Source organism: Oculina patagonica, chromosome 2 (assembly GCF_052425735.1).
Source record: "Oculina patagonica isolate OP01 chromosome 2, crgOcupat, whole genome shotgun sequence".
Taxonomy (NCBI): domain Eukaryota; kingdom Metazoa; phylum Cnidaria; class Anthozoa; order Scleractinia; family Oculinidae; genus Oculina; species Oculina patagonica.
In genome coordinates, this window is record NC_135759.1 from 16,457,933 (window position 1) to 16,476,405 (window position 18,473).

At 39.4% G+C, this 18,473-nt stretch overlaps 1 protein-coding gene across 1 annotated transcript; it reads left to right on the forward strand.

The window, feature by feature from the left end:
• Nucleotides 1–7,212: 7,212 nt before the first annotated feature.
• LOC144643194 (protein DD3-3-like) lies at nucleotides 7,213–16,672 on the forward strand. Its single transcript, XM_078502377.1, has 10 exons — nucleotides 7,213–7,408; nucleotides 8,567–8,723; nucleotides 9,146–9,232; nucleotides 9,602–9,923; nucleotides 10,809–11,027; nucleotides 11,652–12,075; nucleotides 12,526–12,582; nucleotides 13,286–13,569; nucleotides 15,586–15,627; nucleotides 16,226–16,672. Exons 2-10 carry the CDS (start codon nucleotides 8,571–8,573, stop codon nucleotides 16,543–16,545), a joined length of 1,908 nt encoding a protein of 635 aa, XP_078358503.1. The 5' UTR covers nucleotides 7,213–7,408; nucleotides 8,567–8,570; the 3' UTR covers nucleotides 16,546–16,672.
• Nucleotides 16,673–18,473: the final 1,801 nt, after the last annotated feature.

Genomic DNA, 18,473 nt, shown 5'->3' on the forward strand with positions numbered 1-18,473 from the left:
ACTTGTATTCAGATTAGCAGGGCTTGAGAGATGTTTAAACTAGCCTGAGTCGAGAAAATGATCTCACGAAAAGTTCTCCCAATTTCCTTGAAACAGTATCGAATATCTGGCTGTATTACGTTAACCTTAAGTTAATTTTAGGTCGCAAATTTTGTTTTGGCGGGTATAATCCGTCAAGCGCAAGGTTGGTTGCCTGGTGAAGTGCGTTCCCCTTCTAAAAATAAGGAACTTTGAATTTAACTGAGAAGTTCTAGAAATAATCGGATTTTTTTACGTTTACTTTAAACTGCATGGTTGCATATGAAACTCCCTTCAAAATGCACGAAATGTGATCTCGGGCTGTCTAATCTTTCAAAACATTTCCCGGGGAGGCATGCCCCTGGACCCCCAGTAGCTTACACCTTCGGCGTTCACGCGATTGCATCTTTCAGATCGTTGGCGCTCTGAAGAACCGTCGTTTTAAATCCTGCTTACAGCCTGCTTAGCACTGGAGAAGTAACATGCATCTAAAGGAAGTTTAATCATATGACGTCAGTCCATCGCCTTATATCATTAGGCGCTCTGCGAAATTTGTACTTCTGTTCATCATCGCTTCTGCATGCATTGCGTGCCGTTAACGAGAATTTCAAAGGATTTCAGGAAATTAACCCCGGCGACTGCTACAAGTCCAAGTGCGAACTGACGCTGTCAATAGTAGGGTGACTCATTGCATGGCTCATTGTGACAATGATTTGCTTAATTTGACCCATTGCGGATCTAGCGGCGGTAATGCACTGTGCGATACAACGAACGCTCGGAGATCGCGAAATCGGCCCGTTTTCCGTATTGCTGGTTTGCAGCTGATGTCACGGCGGCCATGCTGATGGACAAGAACAAAGCGTTTCCTTCCGCCGGGAACTTACCGGTAACTCTTTTTTCATGCAAATTCCGCGAAAACATTTTTCATTGTTTTGTTCACCAACATGGCCGCCTTATCACGTCGTTACAAGCCAAGAATAACGCGAAGGCAAGAAATTAAGTCTGATGCCTTTTTTAAATTATTCGATTCTAGATCTGTTTCTCCTTTGCTACTTTTCTTCATGTAAGAGCAGGATACAAAACGAACGTTACTTCAGTTGTTTACGTACAATGCGAAAAACGACGGTGTCATCTACAGCCTCCGGAAAGTTTTTGCACAACTGCCTCGCTAAGTTTATTGCATATTGGGTCACAGAGTTTTACATGTATATACATACATGGTTAGATTTAATAAATCATCGCCTCCGTGGTGAAAGAATTAATCAACCTGGTGGGTTTGTGACTGCCCTGGTCGATTTTGTGTTGAAAACCTGGTAGAAAATCATGTGTCACCAGGTCTGTTACAGAGGGGTGTAAAAACGGTACTACTGTTTTATCAATATTGAACGTGGTTTAGATATTAGCGCTCGAACAAACTTTGAAATCTTGAGAAAACGGATTTCAAATAATACAAAAATGTTCAACAGGGACTTTTGTGCTGATAGTGCTGTTTTGCGTAAAAGATAGGCCAGGCACCTTTTTCCCTCGGGGTGAACTGCGGATTACAGGTGCAATGAAACAAAACAATGTGCTGTAACTTTTACGTTCAAAAAATTTGAAAGGGAGTGGCATTCAACCAAGTGAATCCAGTGGAACACTGACGCAGTTTAGCTTTATGCATTTCATTTTTTGAATAGTTAAATATTGACGGGCTAAGATGTCTTGCTATGTTTCCAATTATTACTTGAACTAAATGCAAATGTTTTTTGTGTTACGTTGACGGTCCAAAAAAATTCCTGCTGAGTTTACCACAGAATCAATTGACCATCAACTGAAGTGAAATCAGTGGCTTTTTTACAAGGAGTTTGTTATAGAATTGTTTAAATAATGAATGTTTAGATAATGTACTTGACTCCAACATTGTGGCGTAGGAGCATTTTTTTCTGATCTTCGCGTTTTACATTTGCTTCATAACTCCGTCAAAGGATTGAAATACTTTTTGTTTGTTTTTCCACTGTTTAAGCTCTCATCCATGACCACACATCCACTTATCACTTCTTGGAATGAGCCGATACGTTCTAACTATTGTTCACCCCCATTTTCTATATTTGCTTAACCACTCAAGTAAAAGCTACTTCTAGTTATACTTAAATCTTTGCAAAAAAAATTCTCAACAGAAGACGTGCGACTTTTCATGAAAGAAAAAAATGACTAAAGTGTTTTAGCATTTTGAATTATTTCTGTTTAGTGGTCGCTAAACATTTTCAAGTTTTTTGGTTATTAAGATGCAATATGCATACCACAGAAAGGGCGGTTTGTGCCTTAGGCAATTTTCACTAATAGCATCGATCAAAAGGACTACACAGAAGGGGGGCTTGGAAACTAGGCATACTTTTGAAAATGTATGTAGCTCAGCATACGAAACGTCAAGTTTATAAAAATGCGATTTCTCATAATGTTTATCACCGCTGTTTGTGTTATATTTTTAATCAAGTTACGATGGCCTAAAACCAAGAGTCTATAGGCGGACTTTGAACTCGACATGATAACTCAATATCTGCTGCAGATATTGGGTTATCATGTCAAGTTCACATGCTACTGTATATTGACTGAATGCTCTCGACCAATCACATGTTTCAAAGTAATTCTAACGTATAATAAGAAATATTGACTGGAGCTGAGATAGAAGGGATATCTCCACTGGTTAGGAATCAATTAAAGACAGCATCCTTAGTTTACCAATGCAAGCACCTTCATGTATTTTAATACGTTTGTGTGACTCATTAACTACCAATTTGTTGCTAAGAAAGATTTCTGACCGTCAAATTTTGGAAACCGAACCTCCTATGGATCACTCGGAGATTTTTGCACAACTTAGTTCTAATGAAGAGTCCTTCAAAAGTTCAAAACACGGCCATATTTGACAAGTCACGTGACCAGAATAGAAAAACCCTTAAAACTGAATATAAGAATTAAAATCAGTGTCAACAGATAAAGAACGTCCATGTGCTTAATGCTTCGTATGGTTTTTAGTAAATTCGCATTATTATTAAAGTTATGGCACAATAAAGACCGTATTTTTGAACTTTCTTCAGTAGCGTTCCTTTTTACATGTAAATGGTAATTCCTTACGAAGGATTATGAAAAAAAGATATGTTTTCTCTAATTCTTTGAAAAAAATCGGAACTTTACTTTTCTCTCAATAGGGATTTCGAATTCTAGCGCGCGGTTTGGGCTTGCCACCAAAAACATCTTGAGAAATTCCTTTATAGCAACTGCTCTAGATCTGTAGTTAAAAGGACCCCCGTCAATTTCTAACCACGAGAGAGAAGAAATGTAGTCACGCTTACGTCACGCCCACTTAGTGACCTGATTTTCGCATTGCCCATCTCCACCTAAGAATACAAACAGTCTCTCTTTTGCTCTAAAATTCGTGGGGACGAACGCGAAAGTAGCGTGCGAGCCCGACAAACGAGCGGCGCAAGTCGAAAGTAGGGCAAAGACGCTCTTCTTTGGCGCCCATGCTACTCGCTACTCACGGATTCCAGGAATATGAATGGATCTTACGAACTGAGAGGGAGGGCCTGCAATAGACTAGTCATTTTGTGCTACAGAAACTGGTGTTTCCACCGGCTTTTATATCTCCGGTAGTCATTTATGCACCTGGGTGGAGAGAGGCAATGCCCAAGAAAACAGCACACTAAACTGAAGACAGTGTACTTGCCGACAAAAAGGTAAACTCAGGTTCAGTCGCATACTTCATTGTAGTTGCTTTGTTTGTACAGACAAGGGATATTATTAATGCATTCATCATTCTTCAAGAATATAATCTTTTAAAATCCCAGAAGGTCAAAAATGTACTTTAGCTTAGGGAAAAGTTACAGCTGTAAGCTCTCTCTCACTTTGATTTTTAGTTCGATTTTCAATTAACTGACTTCACTGGAGGCTTAAATTAAATTTTATTAATTTACTTTCATTTTTTATATTCCTCCCTTTGAAAGGTGCCTCGCATATAGCCAATTCTGGCAACTATTACCTAAGATCTCTCTTTAGTCCGCCAATGGTCCCGCCCAAGTTAACCAGCAGGCCGAATAAAATTACTCGAAGTTGTACGCAAGTTTAAACTATATATCACTTGTTGAGTTTGAAATCTAAAAATGAAGTTTGAGTAAATTACGAGTAATGTTTTGAGGGGAAATAAACTTATAAGTTCTTGATTCTGAGCAGTCTCCCTCGTCAAAGGCAGTCTAGCAGTTTTAATTGTTGTTGTTGTTGGTCAACGAAAACAACATGCATGTTAAAATTGAAGGGACCAATTGCATTTTTAGTTACGATTGAGAGAAGATATAAAGGTTTTCAATTCCTATTTTTTTTTTCCACGGTTTCCTACAATTATTTTCTTTTCAGTATAGTAAGCGCCCTCCGGTTTATCCAAGCGGATTTTACTCCGGATTTTAATGACGCTGCTACCACTACAAGGAAAATATAAAGCGTCATTTGTTACGATAATATTGAACAACTTAGCACTCTGATCAGGTATCAGCCTGTTGAAAACCGCAGAAACACCTTGATACGTGACAATGATATTCCGTACGTTGAAAATACTTTTACGTGCTAAAACGCGCAAAATGTTCTAAAAACGTGACTCTCACCTTATTAAGTCAGTTTACAGTTTACTTTACTGAATTGGAAATCAACGCACAGCAGTTTCAGCAAGGCGTGTATTGTATATTCGTCCTTGATTAATCTGCGACGGTACATTTGTTTTAACGGCCGGTAAAGAAACCAAATGTAAACCGCTTTGATACTGGCAAGAAGAGAAGGCAAGTATGAACTGATTCTCGGCTTTTTTAATAAAAAAAAATTCTTAGTTACTAAATACTGGGAAGTAGCAACATGGTAAGATTCACAAATCGACTTTCGGGCTTCAGTTTTATCATGTTCGTCAATTGCGAGGGCCTCTTGGTTAGAAAAAAACTTTTCGGGTCTCGCCTGAACAATTTTTAGAGGCTTCTAGGCAGTTATCTTAATGTTTTTGCCGCCTTGTTCCTTGGATATTACAAAGTAAGTGAACAAAACGTAATGAGCCCGGTTATTCAGAGAATGGATAACACTATCAGTTATAATTAGTGGTTAATTTTTTTTCGTTTAGCGCTTGTCCAACGGGATTGGTCAGGTAGATAACGTTTTTACCTTTTCAATGACCAAGAACTCGTAGTGTTTGGTGAGGAACTCGTAGCGAGCACGCAGCTTAATCGCTGGTTACACCGTGAAACAAGTTTCTTCACTTCCAAGAAATAAGAAACCGACAGCTATCTTGCGAAAACTCAAGTTGTTAAACATCCTGTTACATGTTGTATTGCCTGTGTTGTTCTTGTGAATTAATTCTTCTGACAGTCACAATTTTTTTGCAATATGTCTCGCAATTTTGTTGCGACATAAATTGTAGGAAAACCTTGCAATTGCCTAGTGTATTCCTGAAATTGACATGCCTTGCAATGTTTTTCGGTAATGAAAGCGTTGTGCGATGTAAAATTCAGTTCTTCTTTTCGAATTGATTGCGACAACGATCGATGCAGCGATTTTTCTAATGTGTTGTGCAAAACATTGCAGAGGTGTAACAATAACAACTTGACGTATATTGCAAATTTCGAAACATCGCCTTAAAATGATGTGGAAGGCGCAATGATGTGGAAGGCGTGGTTAGAGGTACATGTAGTGTCTTACTGAGAAAAGCGCGAGAACTGTACATCTGATAAAATAAGGGGGGTTAAAAAGATCTTAGGCTATTGTAAAGGGAACAGTACAAATTAATTTTCAATAGAACTGGCGATAAATATTGTTTTTTTTTGTATCGAATAACGGTTGAAATGTCACTTTTTAATTTGTGACTTTTAATCAACTCTGTAGCTTTCTGTCGTATTCGTAGAAAAATAAATAACACATGGCAAGTTTCTTTGCAGAAAAGTCTCACGCCTACTTTTAAATCTGAACTGTGATTGTGGCAGGACAAAGAACGGGCAGAATTGTTCCTCCGCGAAAACGTACTGACTGAAAGTTCCGTTAAATTGACATTTTGGCAATTTCAACTAACAACCATATCATCTAACACGCCCCTGTTTAATGTAGAATTTATTTTACTGTGCGAACGAGGTACTGGAACTAAGCTGCAAGTTGAAACATCAGAAAATGGCTGCCGAATAGTTTTGCGACGCTTCAGGACAAAGTACGAGGAAAATCTTCTTGTAAAATTAAACATCCACGTTACAACAAATTTACAAGACAAATTATTTTATAACAAGTTTCTAATAAGTGTCAACATTTTGCCCAACATTTTAATTTTTTCTATGCTCCGAGCGCTCTCAAAATACGTTGATCAGTTCATTTTAGCATGAGAAGAGTTTCGAAGAGTTGAAGTTTCTCCCTTAACAAAAACAACTGTAGTAAGACGAAAACAAAATGTTCTACTAATTAAATGTAAGCCCATGTATTAAGCTGACCTGCAAGTTATTAAAAGGCTTCCAACCTGGCATTGTTAACGGAACAGTGCCGAATTAATTCTCAATAGAACTGATAATAAATATTTTTCTTCGGTATTGTAAATTATGAAAAAGTCTTTCTTACATTTAAACCTCTGTACAAACTTTCGGCACAACAAAGAATTTACATTTTGCCGGGCCAAAAATACCGTACAGCTTTGTTGAAAAAATTTTGCTTAAATAAAGAACTTAAATAAACTAGTTGATAGACAAAACCTTTTATTGAAACAGCTTTCTTTTTTAAATAAGAGTAAAAAATACAATTACCAGGCGCGAGTCTTTCGGACTAAAACAGCCTAAAATACGAAAATTTCCTGACTTGTTGCTCACTTCTCACTTTAGGTACTCTTTCTATTGCTATATAATTTTAAAAACGAAATCTTAAATCGTTAACTTTATTCATTTGCATTGTAACCACAGCCTGTTTGAACAGACTGCTCTTGTATCTATACAAAACAAAATGATGCTAGAATAGGCATTACAAAATAAAAACGAAATCAGTCTTAAATCCTTAACTTTATTCATTTGCATTGTAACCACAGCCTGTTTGAACAGACTGCTCTTGTATCTATACAAAACAAAGTGATGCTAGAATAGGCATTACACTTGTAACTGTTTAAAGTTTACTCACTGTCCAGTGTCGATACATTTCAATTGAAATGATCATTTACTCAGCTGACCGTTTTCTCAGATTGGTAACGAATTCGAAAGAAATCATTCTCCGTTTTTGTTATGCTCGGAACAAACAGTATCGGGTTAGATAAAACGTGGCACAAATAATTTACTTTACCAAGGTATAGAAGAGGACGTAAGGGTTAAATTTAAGATCTACGATTGCAGAATTTGAAGAGCAAGGGACCCAATCAAAACACGTGAGTATTCTTAGCTTTCGACGTTTCTCTTTAACAGCAATTTAAGTTTTTTTTATCAGTTTTTTTTTATCAGTATTGTGTTAAAAAAAACGGATGAGATCGATCGATCAAGATCGAGTTGGAATAAAATCGCCCTGGAAATGATATCAACATTTTATTGAACCGGATCGAAGCAGTTTGATTCTTAACTGAGTACCCAAATTTTAGAGTTGTTATCTTTTTAAGAGTATCGATCGATATAGGGACTTGAGATAAAGATCGAAACTTTCATATACTTATTTGATCTCTTGACGGCTTACACTGAATTTAGAAACTAAACCATGGTTCTGGATCGGGAAATGATGATGCACGATTTGTATAATAGCCAAGTAGAGTCTCGTATAATTGGTATTCAAAGTGTTCTATTGACCTGTTCAAGCATATGCAATTAGTGACCAGAATTAAGCATTCTTAGATCCTTTTATAGAGTTAAAAAAACGGTCGACGTTTTAATTTATTTTAACCGTAAGTTGACCACAATAAGTATACAAGCTTCCGTGCATTTTTTGGAAGCGTCGTTTTTCTTGCTTTAACCCGAACAATAGCGCTTTCTTGTTTCCACTCCGTCCGCAGCACTTGAAACAACGAGTAATTCACATGCAAATTTCGTTCTCAGCACCGCGTTTATATAATTAGTCTCCGTCGATAAGTCGCCGCTTTACCGTTGAAAATGGTTTGGCTCGCCACTTCTGTGAAATTCGAAGAAATAAGGAAGGTTGCTCGCTCGCATGCAGTCAAATTTGGTTTTGCTACTATTCTTTATTAGAAGATTCGACCTTTCCGATGATTAGAAAAATCCGTGCTCGTTGCTCTTAAGCCTGGTTTTTACTAGCGACGCAAGCACAAGCGCAAGCACGAGAAAAGGAAAAAAATTGACCTTTCTGCTTGTGCTTGCGGCAAGCTCAAGCACAAGCATTAAAATCCAATGTGATTGTGTTTTTGCTTGCGTCGAAGCCGTTTTCATGGTGAAATAAGAGCTGTTATCCTTGCGCTTGTGCATGCGCATATGTTTGCGTCGCTAGTGAAAACCAGCCTTCGCTCAACTCGCAAAATATCCGCGCGTATCATATGTTAAACCATCGAATAAGGTGTATCAGTTGACGAGTATTTTCTCCATAGAAATATGAAGGCCATATTTGCCTTGGGCTTCTTGTTGTCGACTCTGTTTTATCTCTGTGCGGCGGACATCTACCTACATTTCCCGCATGGAAGCAACAACAGACTGAACGGGAACCAGGCCAATGTGAGAAATGCCAACAGACTCTTCGACTCTCAGGTACGTTTAAATTTACAACCTCACGACTTGGTTACAGCGCAGCTCTGTGATGGTTAAAATTACCCCCATTTTACGCTCTCAAGGGTCTCTCTCCTCCGCAGAGGCTCCGTGGGGGAAGGTGAAAAAAAAAAACGAAAAATGAAAAATAGGGAGAGCGCGGGGGACGACGGGAAAGGCGACGCGGTGTCCCCCACGCATTTTAGTTTCGATTCTCCCCAGGCTCCGCGCGCTTATGTACTTTTCATCTCTCATCATTTCTCAGCCCCTACGAAAACTAGAAAATCCCTATAATCCGTTTAATTTAAAGGACCTCAGTCAGACATTGCCCTCAAATTTAATCATTCAAATGACAGAATCACAATGCCTACAGAACTTCTAAGTCCTATTAATTAAGACTGTGACTATTCATGGCTATTCCATAGAACAATAGTAAAGCCGGGTACAACGTGGGAGACAGTGGCAGCAACAATCCAGGAGAAAACATACAGGAAAAAAGGCAACGCCCTCTGGTATGACATTTAACTTAGTTTACACTTTTCTGTGCCTATAAATAGCAAGAATACATTCGTCATATGGAATATTGTTAGTTCAGTTTTAATGTTGCAAGACAAATTGAAAGAATTCAAATTTTTTACTGTTTTACCAGGCCTTAATGTAAACTGAAATCGAGGCAATTAGATCTAGCAATCCACAACAACTGATACAGCTCGAAGTAAAGCTGGCGCCAAAAGCAGAAAAAACGCTAGAAAGCATGTATTTCTCAGTTATTGGTTCAAAAACGAGTTCTTAGTCAATTAGAGAGCTCATTCACAATAAATTGAACACAAAACAAAAGCGAACGAAACATTTCTGTAAACCCCTTACGTTTTAATCCAAAGGAATTTTTCATGAGCGGCTGTGAGAAAGACGCCAAAACTGAACTGGAAATCATGTGGACAAATCAACACGGGACCGGCCCAAAGACAGACGACAGAGTGGAAACACAAGTTATCTTACAGTACATGTGTCAGGCTTATCCAAGTGGTAAAGTGACAGATATCAATAAAGACTTTCTGCTGCATACCATTCGTAATGGAGGAAACCGCAACACACAGACATTCAGGTTAAACGATCGAGAGGATAGGACGATTAGAAAAGATCGCGGACTGCACGAGCCCAAGGAATACTACAACGCTTACATGCGAAGAGAACGAAACAAAGGTAAGATATATAGGGTGCGATTTCACGTTGGAAAGGGAGAAGGTTTCGAGGTTCATTAATAACTCTTGTAAATCTAGCCAAAAACAGCATGTTCTCAGACCAGATCTTTATTGACCACAATCGAAATTAAACTCAAACAAAAAACAAGCACACCCTTCAGTGATTAGAAGTGCAGAAACAGTCACTGTTATATTTGTATGAAACTGTCTTTGTGCGTGGCATTTCGTCTTCCAAAGTCTTGGGTCGCCCACTACCTCTCGGAACGAGTTAATTCATTGGTTCTTAAAACAATAGATAACAGGTGACAACAATTCCCCTAGCCCTGAATAACAATAGAGGTAGTGTTTACAGCGGGCGAATGAAAATAGAGGTTCTAGGGAGGTAGTGTCTTACTGAAAGGCTTAGCTATTTTCTTTAGAACAGGTCTGAATGTCTGATGCCCCTTCATGCGGTTACAGGCTAGGGATTGCAAAATTTGCAAAAAAATTGATTTCTTTTTAATACAGTGCTGTACTTTTTTAGTGAGGTTTTATTTTGTTTTTTTCTGTCCTCCACATTTAGACATCGACTTATCTCAAACTCCACAAAACATAAGCAATAAAAAACACTTGTATACAAGAGAAAAAACCACGATCAACTTTCAATTCTTCGTAGACTAGTGTCAGTATCGGCTTTCGAACAACCTGGCCCAGAACTCCACTCTTTGTTAGAAACATTTTTCCTAGAAAAATCAAAAGGGCGTAAGCTGTTGTTCTAGAAATAAGCTGTAGGAAGATTAACAAAACAAATGTAGTAAACAGACCCAAGGCACGTCATAGTAATACAATGGTGTTTAAAAAAATGTCAAGCTTGTAGCCGTGTAACTGTTATACAACCATCACATAGGTTTGTTCACCGCTGATCAAAACCTGAAGGGAGACACAACGCAGTACACAAGACAGAATGCAAACGGTAACAGGAGGGGCTTAGAAGTACCAGAGGAGCGCGATTACTATCCTTACTGGGGACCCACCCCTTGGAAGGACATTGCTATCATGGTCAGTAACAAAGATACAGAGAAATTGATGAAGAAACATGTGAAGAGTTCTGAACACTCCGAAAAGTGTAAGTTTTGATTAGAATTTAATAGTCAATGAAACGTTAGGTGGACGGGCATTTTGCGTGGATCATAGAGACTGGTACCCTCGCGTGCCCCGAGTGGACTCTCGAGACGAGGAAGGAGTCAGAGAGAGTTGTCCATCTTTCTTTCCAGCCTTGTCTCGAGTTTCCACGTGGGTATTTGTTCCACGCGAGTATTTGTTCCACTCGTTCACGCGCGGGTTTCGTGTATCACTCAAATATCCCACAAAAGACAAAAAAGGGGAAGCCTCGAGCCATGGGACCCATACTGCCGGAGCCTATCCCGATTTCCGTAGCATTAAGCGGCTAGGAATATGTATATTCCCCCCTAAATGGGATGCTCGTCCATCGCGGGGTACCCTCCCGGCATTATTTCGTCGGTACCCATTTAAACACCCGGGTGGAGAAAGGCACTATGAGAGTAAAGTGTCTTGCCCAAGAACACAACACAGTGACCCCGGCCAGGGCTCGAACCCAGACCGCTCGATCCGGAGTCCGGCGCACTAACCATAAGGCCACCGCTCCTCCCATGCTACAAAAGACAAAAGACGCTGTAACTCGGTAGTCCAGTACGCAGAAACTCACTGATACGATATCATTTAATTCAAGGGTTATGCAACATGAACAATGGTCTCGATAAACAACAAGCTTGTCCAAGAATCCCTCCTCGCAGCAGGCCAGCTGCGAAATGTGTGGCCAGCTTCATCACCAAGGAATCGTGTGAAAAAGGCCAAGGAAGCTGGAGAAAAGTGACAACACACTTTAAAGAAAAGCTCTCGGATAACTCAGAGAGCGCATGTGCCAACAAATTTCAGACGGTCAAAGGCGTGGCGTACGAGCCTCATCTAATAACACAGGGTACAGAAGGGATCGAAGAAGATCTTGTCGTAGCAGACCCACCTGAGGTAATCTACGCACCTTCCACTGTTGTCAATCATAATGGAATGAACATGGAAGGCAAGTTCTCCTCGTACACATGGAAGATTCCTTACTTTCCCTCCAACACCATTCAGCGATGCGTGTTGAGAATAAGGTGAGTGCAGTCTGGGATCATTCATATCACAGATGAGCGTTGTTTGAATGTTTCAACTGACACGATTATGTATTAACACTCTTCTCGCATTGACTGAATAACGATAAGAAAATCTTTAGGGAGATGGAGAGTTATCTTGCCAAAGGAAAGGCTGGTAGCTCATACAAAAGACTTGCTAGAATTATTACTGTTAGAGATGACATCGATTCTAAACTTGCAGCGTTTAGAGAATTCGAACTGAGGATCAAGATCTTTTTCCCACTGCTGTTTACCTGAAAGCGTTATACTATCAAGTTATTAAACGTTTCTCTACTGGTTTCGGCATTTTAGTTCAGTTAACGCAAAACACTGCATGTACATATGTAGATCGAATTAACGTCATTTCTGCATGCATAAAAAAGTATACCTTACTTCCTCCTTAGTAAACCTCGTTGGTTACTTTGTTCACAGATACAACATTACAACAGACGATGCACCAAGGAGTTTTGATGCCTCAGATAACAATGCGTAAGTGTCAAAAAATCACCTTTATTGTGATATGTGCAATTGAACTGAGACAAGAAGCAAAAAGATGTCCTTGAACTCTCGTTAATTAACAGAGATGTCAGTTTATTTAGCTTTAAGGAGTGAAGTAGCTCTTTTCTGGTTATTTTCCTCCCCTCACCTGCGCACTGTTTGAGTATTTGATCCTGAATATCCTATTTGGAGAGTCGTCAATTAAATGTTAATGTTAATTTTTTTATTATTAATGAACATTAATGTTTGTGTAAGAACTAACTAAAGACAATAGTACATCAGTAGAAGGTCATAAAAATATAATACTGGAAGGATCCTGTACTATTGAAACTCACTTTTACAGAGTATTTATGTCACAATCTCTTAAATGTTTTTTTTTGCGATGCACAGTATCTTCAAATTAAAGCAAACCTCAATTATATTTGAATGAGATAGAAAAACACCAGATAGGTTATCATTAACAATGCAAGAATGAAATGGGGCTGTTAAGATTAGAGAAGATAAGGGACCATTCGCAAACTTGAAAAATTCACTCGTTAGGCAAATGTTTCAATCAAGATAAAACTATAAAGACAAGATATTAGGCAGATTGAGAGAGAGAGCTAACTTTTTCATTGTAGATGTCGCTTTTATATACTGATATAGCTGTAACGTCTGAATTAATGAGAGCTTCCTTAAATAATTGCTTTGTCAGTGTAAAGAACGACCCAACAACACTGGCCATGGATGGTAAAACTAAGCTTCAACTGGCATTGAACACAGCTCAACTGGCTCGTACATTCCAGGACAGAACTCACGTGTTCTACTTGAAGCCAAGAAGCTTGCTGCCTAACCGATTCAAGAATTCCAAAGTCATTTACATCGGGGGAATGGGAAAGAGAGGAAACATTGTACAGACTTATCCAGCCATGGAATATCGCTTCACTCCTGAACGCATCTCAGTTACTACAAATGATGTCCTGTGCTTCGCCTGGTCTGGTGAGTCTGTGGCACTCTATATCACAGTGACAGCTAGACTTGCCCCAAGTCGCTCGTTTTTTCTTTGCATCTATAGTTACTTAAATAAAATCGCTTTGAAATCAAGCGCGAAAAACCACTTGAGTAAAATCGCCTTTGAAATCGCGCGTGAGAGTTCGCGCGGGATTCATTTCTGTGAACGCGCGCGCCAAGGAAAACAAATGACACTTGCCGGGCATGGCCGAGGAATGGCTCGGAACGAGCGACTTGTGTCACTTGCAGGAAATCGATTCTAGCTGACGTTTATTGCCGCGAAAATATGCATCATTGGCGCGCTGCAGGTGAGACAAGTCGCTTGTTCCGTCACGATCCTCCGCCATTTTGTTTCACATGTCCGCGCGCGCCCTCCGTTTCCGTATCCAGCGGTCGCCTGCGAATCTAACGAGCGACGATCACGAGCGACTTGGAGCAAGTCTAAGTGACAGCATACGCCTGGCGATATTTTAACACAGTGCTAAAAAAAATTCTGAAACTACGAAATATCGAGCAAACTCGAAACAAACCTTGTGTCACAAGCTGACAGAACTGTCCACTAATATAGACTCTTACTGACAAGGTTTTTATATACAGCATTATGTTTTAACAGAATATAACATATAACAATACAAGCTAGCTCTACAGAGTCGTAGAATCAAGCTTCCCGGAAGAGGGCAATGTTGTTTCGTTTTATTGGTGTTGTACCTCTCGTAAGATTTTAAAATCTACCGGTCTCCTAGTGTAGCTGCTGCTATTGTTTTTGAGATTAGGAATATTTTTTTCCTGTTGTTGGTTCAATCATTTCTTTTCTTGATCTTTAACTCAAAAAAATTGATCCCACCTCCGTATAAATAACATTCAAAAAAAGGCGTTTCAAAGAAGACCATTTTCAATTGCTTAAATTGGAAATTCACTGCGACGATCATTTATCACTCTCATACTTGTTCTTGTTTGCAATTGGAAGGAACGTTAGAGCAGTTTTCACTTGAATGTCGAAAGTAATTCGCGTTTGCATTAGTTTGCATTACTGCGCTCAGTGATTGGTTTAAAACTCTCGCGCCACTTTTTAAAGGTATCACGGAAGGAAAATTGGCATTTTCGTTACAAGTGAAATTGTGAGCAAACTATCCATGTCAACCCCAATAAAGTATATATTTTCTGAAAGCTTATTGAATAAAGATTGTAATTTTGAATTTTGTTTTAATCATATAGACCATAATAAGCAACGTCAGCAGTTTGTTTGCGATTATGATGTTGCGCAACATTAGGCTTATTTGAGAACACATTTATGTGAGAGCCTAAACTTTTATGTGGAATTTGATCTACATATATTGGTCTAAAAAGCGGTGTCTCAGATTTTTCTTTTCTTGCTCCATTAATTTTTTATAAATTTTTAAACTTTAAAATGACGTTTTTAGGGCTTCTTTAGGATTAAAAACTCATAAAAAATTAATGGAGCAAGAAAAGAAAAATCTGAGACACCGTTTTTCGTTTTTTAGACCAATATATGTAGATCAAATTCCACATAAAAGTTTAGGCTCACACATAAATGTGTTCTCAAATAAGCCTAATGTTGCGCAACATCATAATTGCAAACAAACTGCTGACGTTGCGTATTATGGTCTATATGATTAAAACAAAATCTTTATTCAATAAGCTTTCAGAAAATATATACTTTATTGGGGTTAACACGGATAGTTTGCTCACAATTTCACTTGGAACGAAAATGCCAATTTTCCTTCCGTGATACCTTAATTTCTCAGCCAACCTGAAGAAAAACCAAAACAATCGTGACTTGCTTGGGCACGTTTTCCCGCTCTTCGTGCCGGCTACATGTATTCGCTTTGAGTTTTGATTGGTCCACTGGATTGTCTGTGTTCTTTGTCAGATTGGCTAGAGTGATTACTTTAGATTTGGTTTTACGACACTCAATTGAAAACTGCTCTATATAGCGATATGGATTCAGTTAGCAACGTTTTGTCTTCATGTTTTTGTCTTCAGGTTCAAACAATAACCCAGATAATGCTGGAGAAGGACAAGCGCGTAAGTGTTCTTTTATTTTAAAACCTTTTTTTTTTCTTTTTAATTATTTGCCACAACCTATTTGATAAGATTATCCTTGGCCGACTTATCCAATTCTTGCTTGGACTTTGGCAAGGGAAACACTTTCAAATCAAAGTGACGTGAACCCCCGTCGGAGTTTTTAAAACACCCCTAAAAGGTACGATGACCATCCCTGCCTCTACCTGCCCCCCCCCCCCCCCCGCCCCTTCCACTCCCTCTTCCCTGGCTAATTTTGACATGCCAAGCACAAGTTCATGTTCGTGTTACATTTGTTGCTATGCAAGAGTACCTACTAACGGTCTGCATACCCGACCCTGGATTCTTGATTTCTCAACGTTCTATTTAGCCGCAGAAACACTCAGTATCGCTTCATTAAATGGTCTCAAAGCTGAGCATGAATCAGACTTGCAGAAATTAAGTGGTCTGAGTTAGAAACCCTCTTAACAAACATCGAAAACCACAGGCTCAGTCGCCCGCCTGAGGTCCAATCGGGAAACAAATTTTCAAATGTCCTCTAGATGTCAACAGAAACCCATAAGGGATGTCAACTAATCATCTTTTCTCCAATTTTTTTTAGGCTCAGACAGAACAAACGTGTGTTGGGTAAAGGAAGGATGCAGCTCTCTCAAACCAAAAGCTTGTTCCAGCTTACCTCTTGAGGTGGTTGACCAGGATGACGTTTTCAATGCTGAGAAGTTGAACCTTCACCTGAACACAGGATGCTTCAGTGGTCCCAGTGGTAACGCTAATAACCTGCAGGCTCAGCTGAACAACGCCCCAGCCTCCTGCAACCCGCCGTGCTTCCGCATCAAGAAGCCTGGGGAGTACTGTTATATGAGCACGCGCAATAACAACTTCTCCAACCGACGTCACATGGGACAGATCACGGTTACCTAGGTTACTTAGTCATGAGTCGACTCGGCATGTTAGGAATTTAGTTATTTCACTACCTGAAGTTGTAGCGGATATACCGTGATATCATGGGTTGCTGTTATTGAAATAAAACTGGGAACTTTTGCTTGAACAGTTCGTTTGTACGTCACCTTGTTTTTCCCAGGCTGTCTAGATCCTTACAAAGTCTTGTGGACGGAAGGAAATAATCCAACAAACTTTCACACGCTATCTCCCGCTCACAAGCCTCTTTCGTTGCCCTTTCTCATTTTCTTTCGTTTGCGCGATAATATTGCCCATGCATTCCATAAACCCTAATAGACCTAATATATAGATTTAGGCAAGCCTAAAAGCGGAGCTTCCTTGTTATTTGCCTTTTATACTTTTTTAGACCGATTTTTTTATTCATGTTATTATCTTTATATATTATATGCATCATTGTTCACCATGAACAACAGCACCAAATTAGAGCAAATATAATTGATCAATCAAAAAAGGATTGACCCGATTTCACATTGCCCCTTTCCATCCGAGGATACGAACAATCTCTCTTTTGCTAAAATCCGTGGGGACGAACGCGAAAGTAGCGTGCGAGCCCAATATACGAGCGGACAAGCCTCGAGTCATTCTCGTCCCCATAGTAGGCATAAATCGATTGTGCTCGGCAACTCAGTTTGAGCAACTTTTTGCGTTTTGAGCAACTTTTTGTAGTACCAGCAACCTAGGGCAACTTCTGCCTTCCTTGGCAACTTTTGAGCAACAAGTTGATATAAAACGGATCCAAACCATAAAAGGTCGTTTTATTTCGAAGGATTTTATTAAAACTTTGGTTATAGTAAACATTATGATGCCCATCCAAGTAAACTTTGCAAGGTTGACTAGTTAGAAATTTTAACTAGAAAATACGTATCTAGCATTGAAGTTATGTTGAGTTTAAAGAGTATATTGATTACAACAAAGTATTAATATTTCTTATATAACAATGGCTTTTTGGCCTCTTTTAATGATGGTAAGAATATTTCATGAAAATGTTTAAATGGCAACTAACACACAAACACGTTTTGAGTATTTATCTAAAACAAAACGACTCTAGAGCAAGCAACTTTTCTACATTTTGGTGGCAACGCTTTGATATTTGAGCAACTTTAGAGCAACTTTTGGGTATATTGTGAAGCAACTTTTCCTGAGTTTACTAGCACACTATTCATGCCTAAAGCCCTTTCGTTTCTCTTAGCCGGCTTGGCACGAGAAAGGCCCAGCAGGCTAAGAGAAACGAAAGGGCTATAGGGATGAGAGTAGCGAGCAGCGCAAAGGCGCTTTTTTTCGGCGCTGACGCTAATCGCGGCCATAGGAATGCAATGCATCCAGCAACTGTTAGGGCAACTTGAGAAAATGCTGAGGTGGCGAAAGTTGGCGGGGGGGGGGGGGGAGGGGTGCCTGCGATAGACTAGTCACTTGATGCTACCGAAACCGGAGTTACCCCCAGCTTTTGAATCCTTGGTATCCATTTATGAGGCCCTGTTAGGGTAGGTAATAGGTTAGTTGTAGTAAGTCTCCCGTCTCAATTTCAAATCTTGTCATGACGCAACTAAATATGGTCCGTATGTCGCTGTCGGAATTAAGACGGACGCGAGTAACAGAGCAGAAGTTTCTCAAATATTTTAATTTCTCAACCGATTAGTAAAATACGTGAGTAATCTCATGTACACAGAGCAGGAGTTTCTCTGGTATTTTAATCAAAGGCTCTTCGAGCAACCTCATGGTAATTCGATGGATGAAGTGCCGACCTGTGCACTTTTTCTAAATAAGTGTCCAATAAAGTAAAGCAATCTCACTTTGCTTTATTTTTCCACGTGAGTTGCGTCATTGATGGCTCGTGCTCTCAGGGGTCGTAGCGCTATTCAGTTTTCACAACCAAAATATTTACCGGTTAG

Bases quoted from the DNA above. Each gene is read 5' to 3' on its own strand.
- LOC144643194 (XM_078502377.1), top strand. From the start codon at position 8,571: ATGAAGGCCATATTTGCCTTGGGCTTCTTGTTGTCGACTCTGTTTTAT. The intron at 8,724-9,145 runs GTACGTTTAAAT...GCTATTCCATAG, and splicing joins ACAGACTCTTCGACTCTCAG to AACAATAGTAAAGCCGGGTA. The intron at 12,076-12,525 runs GTGAGTGCAGTC...CTTTGTTCACAG, and splicing joins CGATGCGTGTTGAGAATAAG to ATACAACATTACAACAGACG.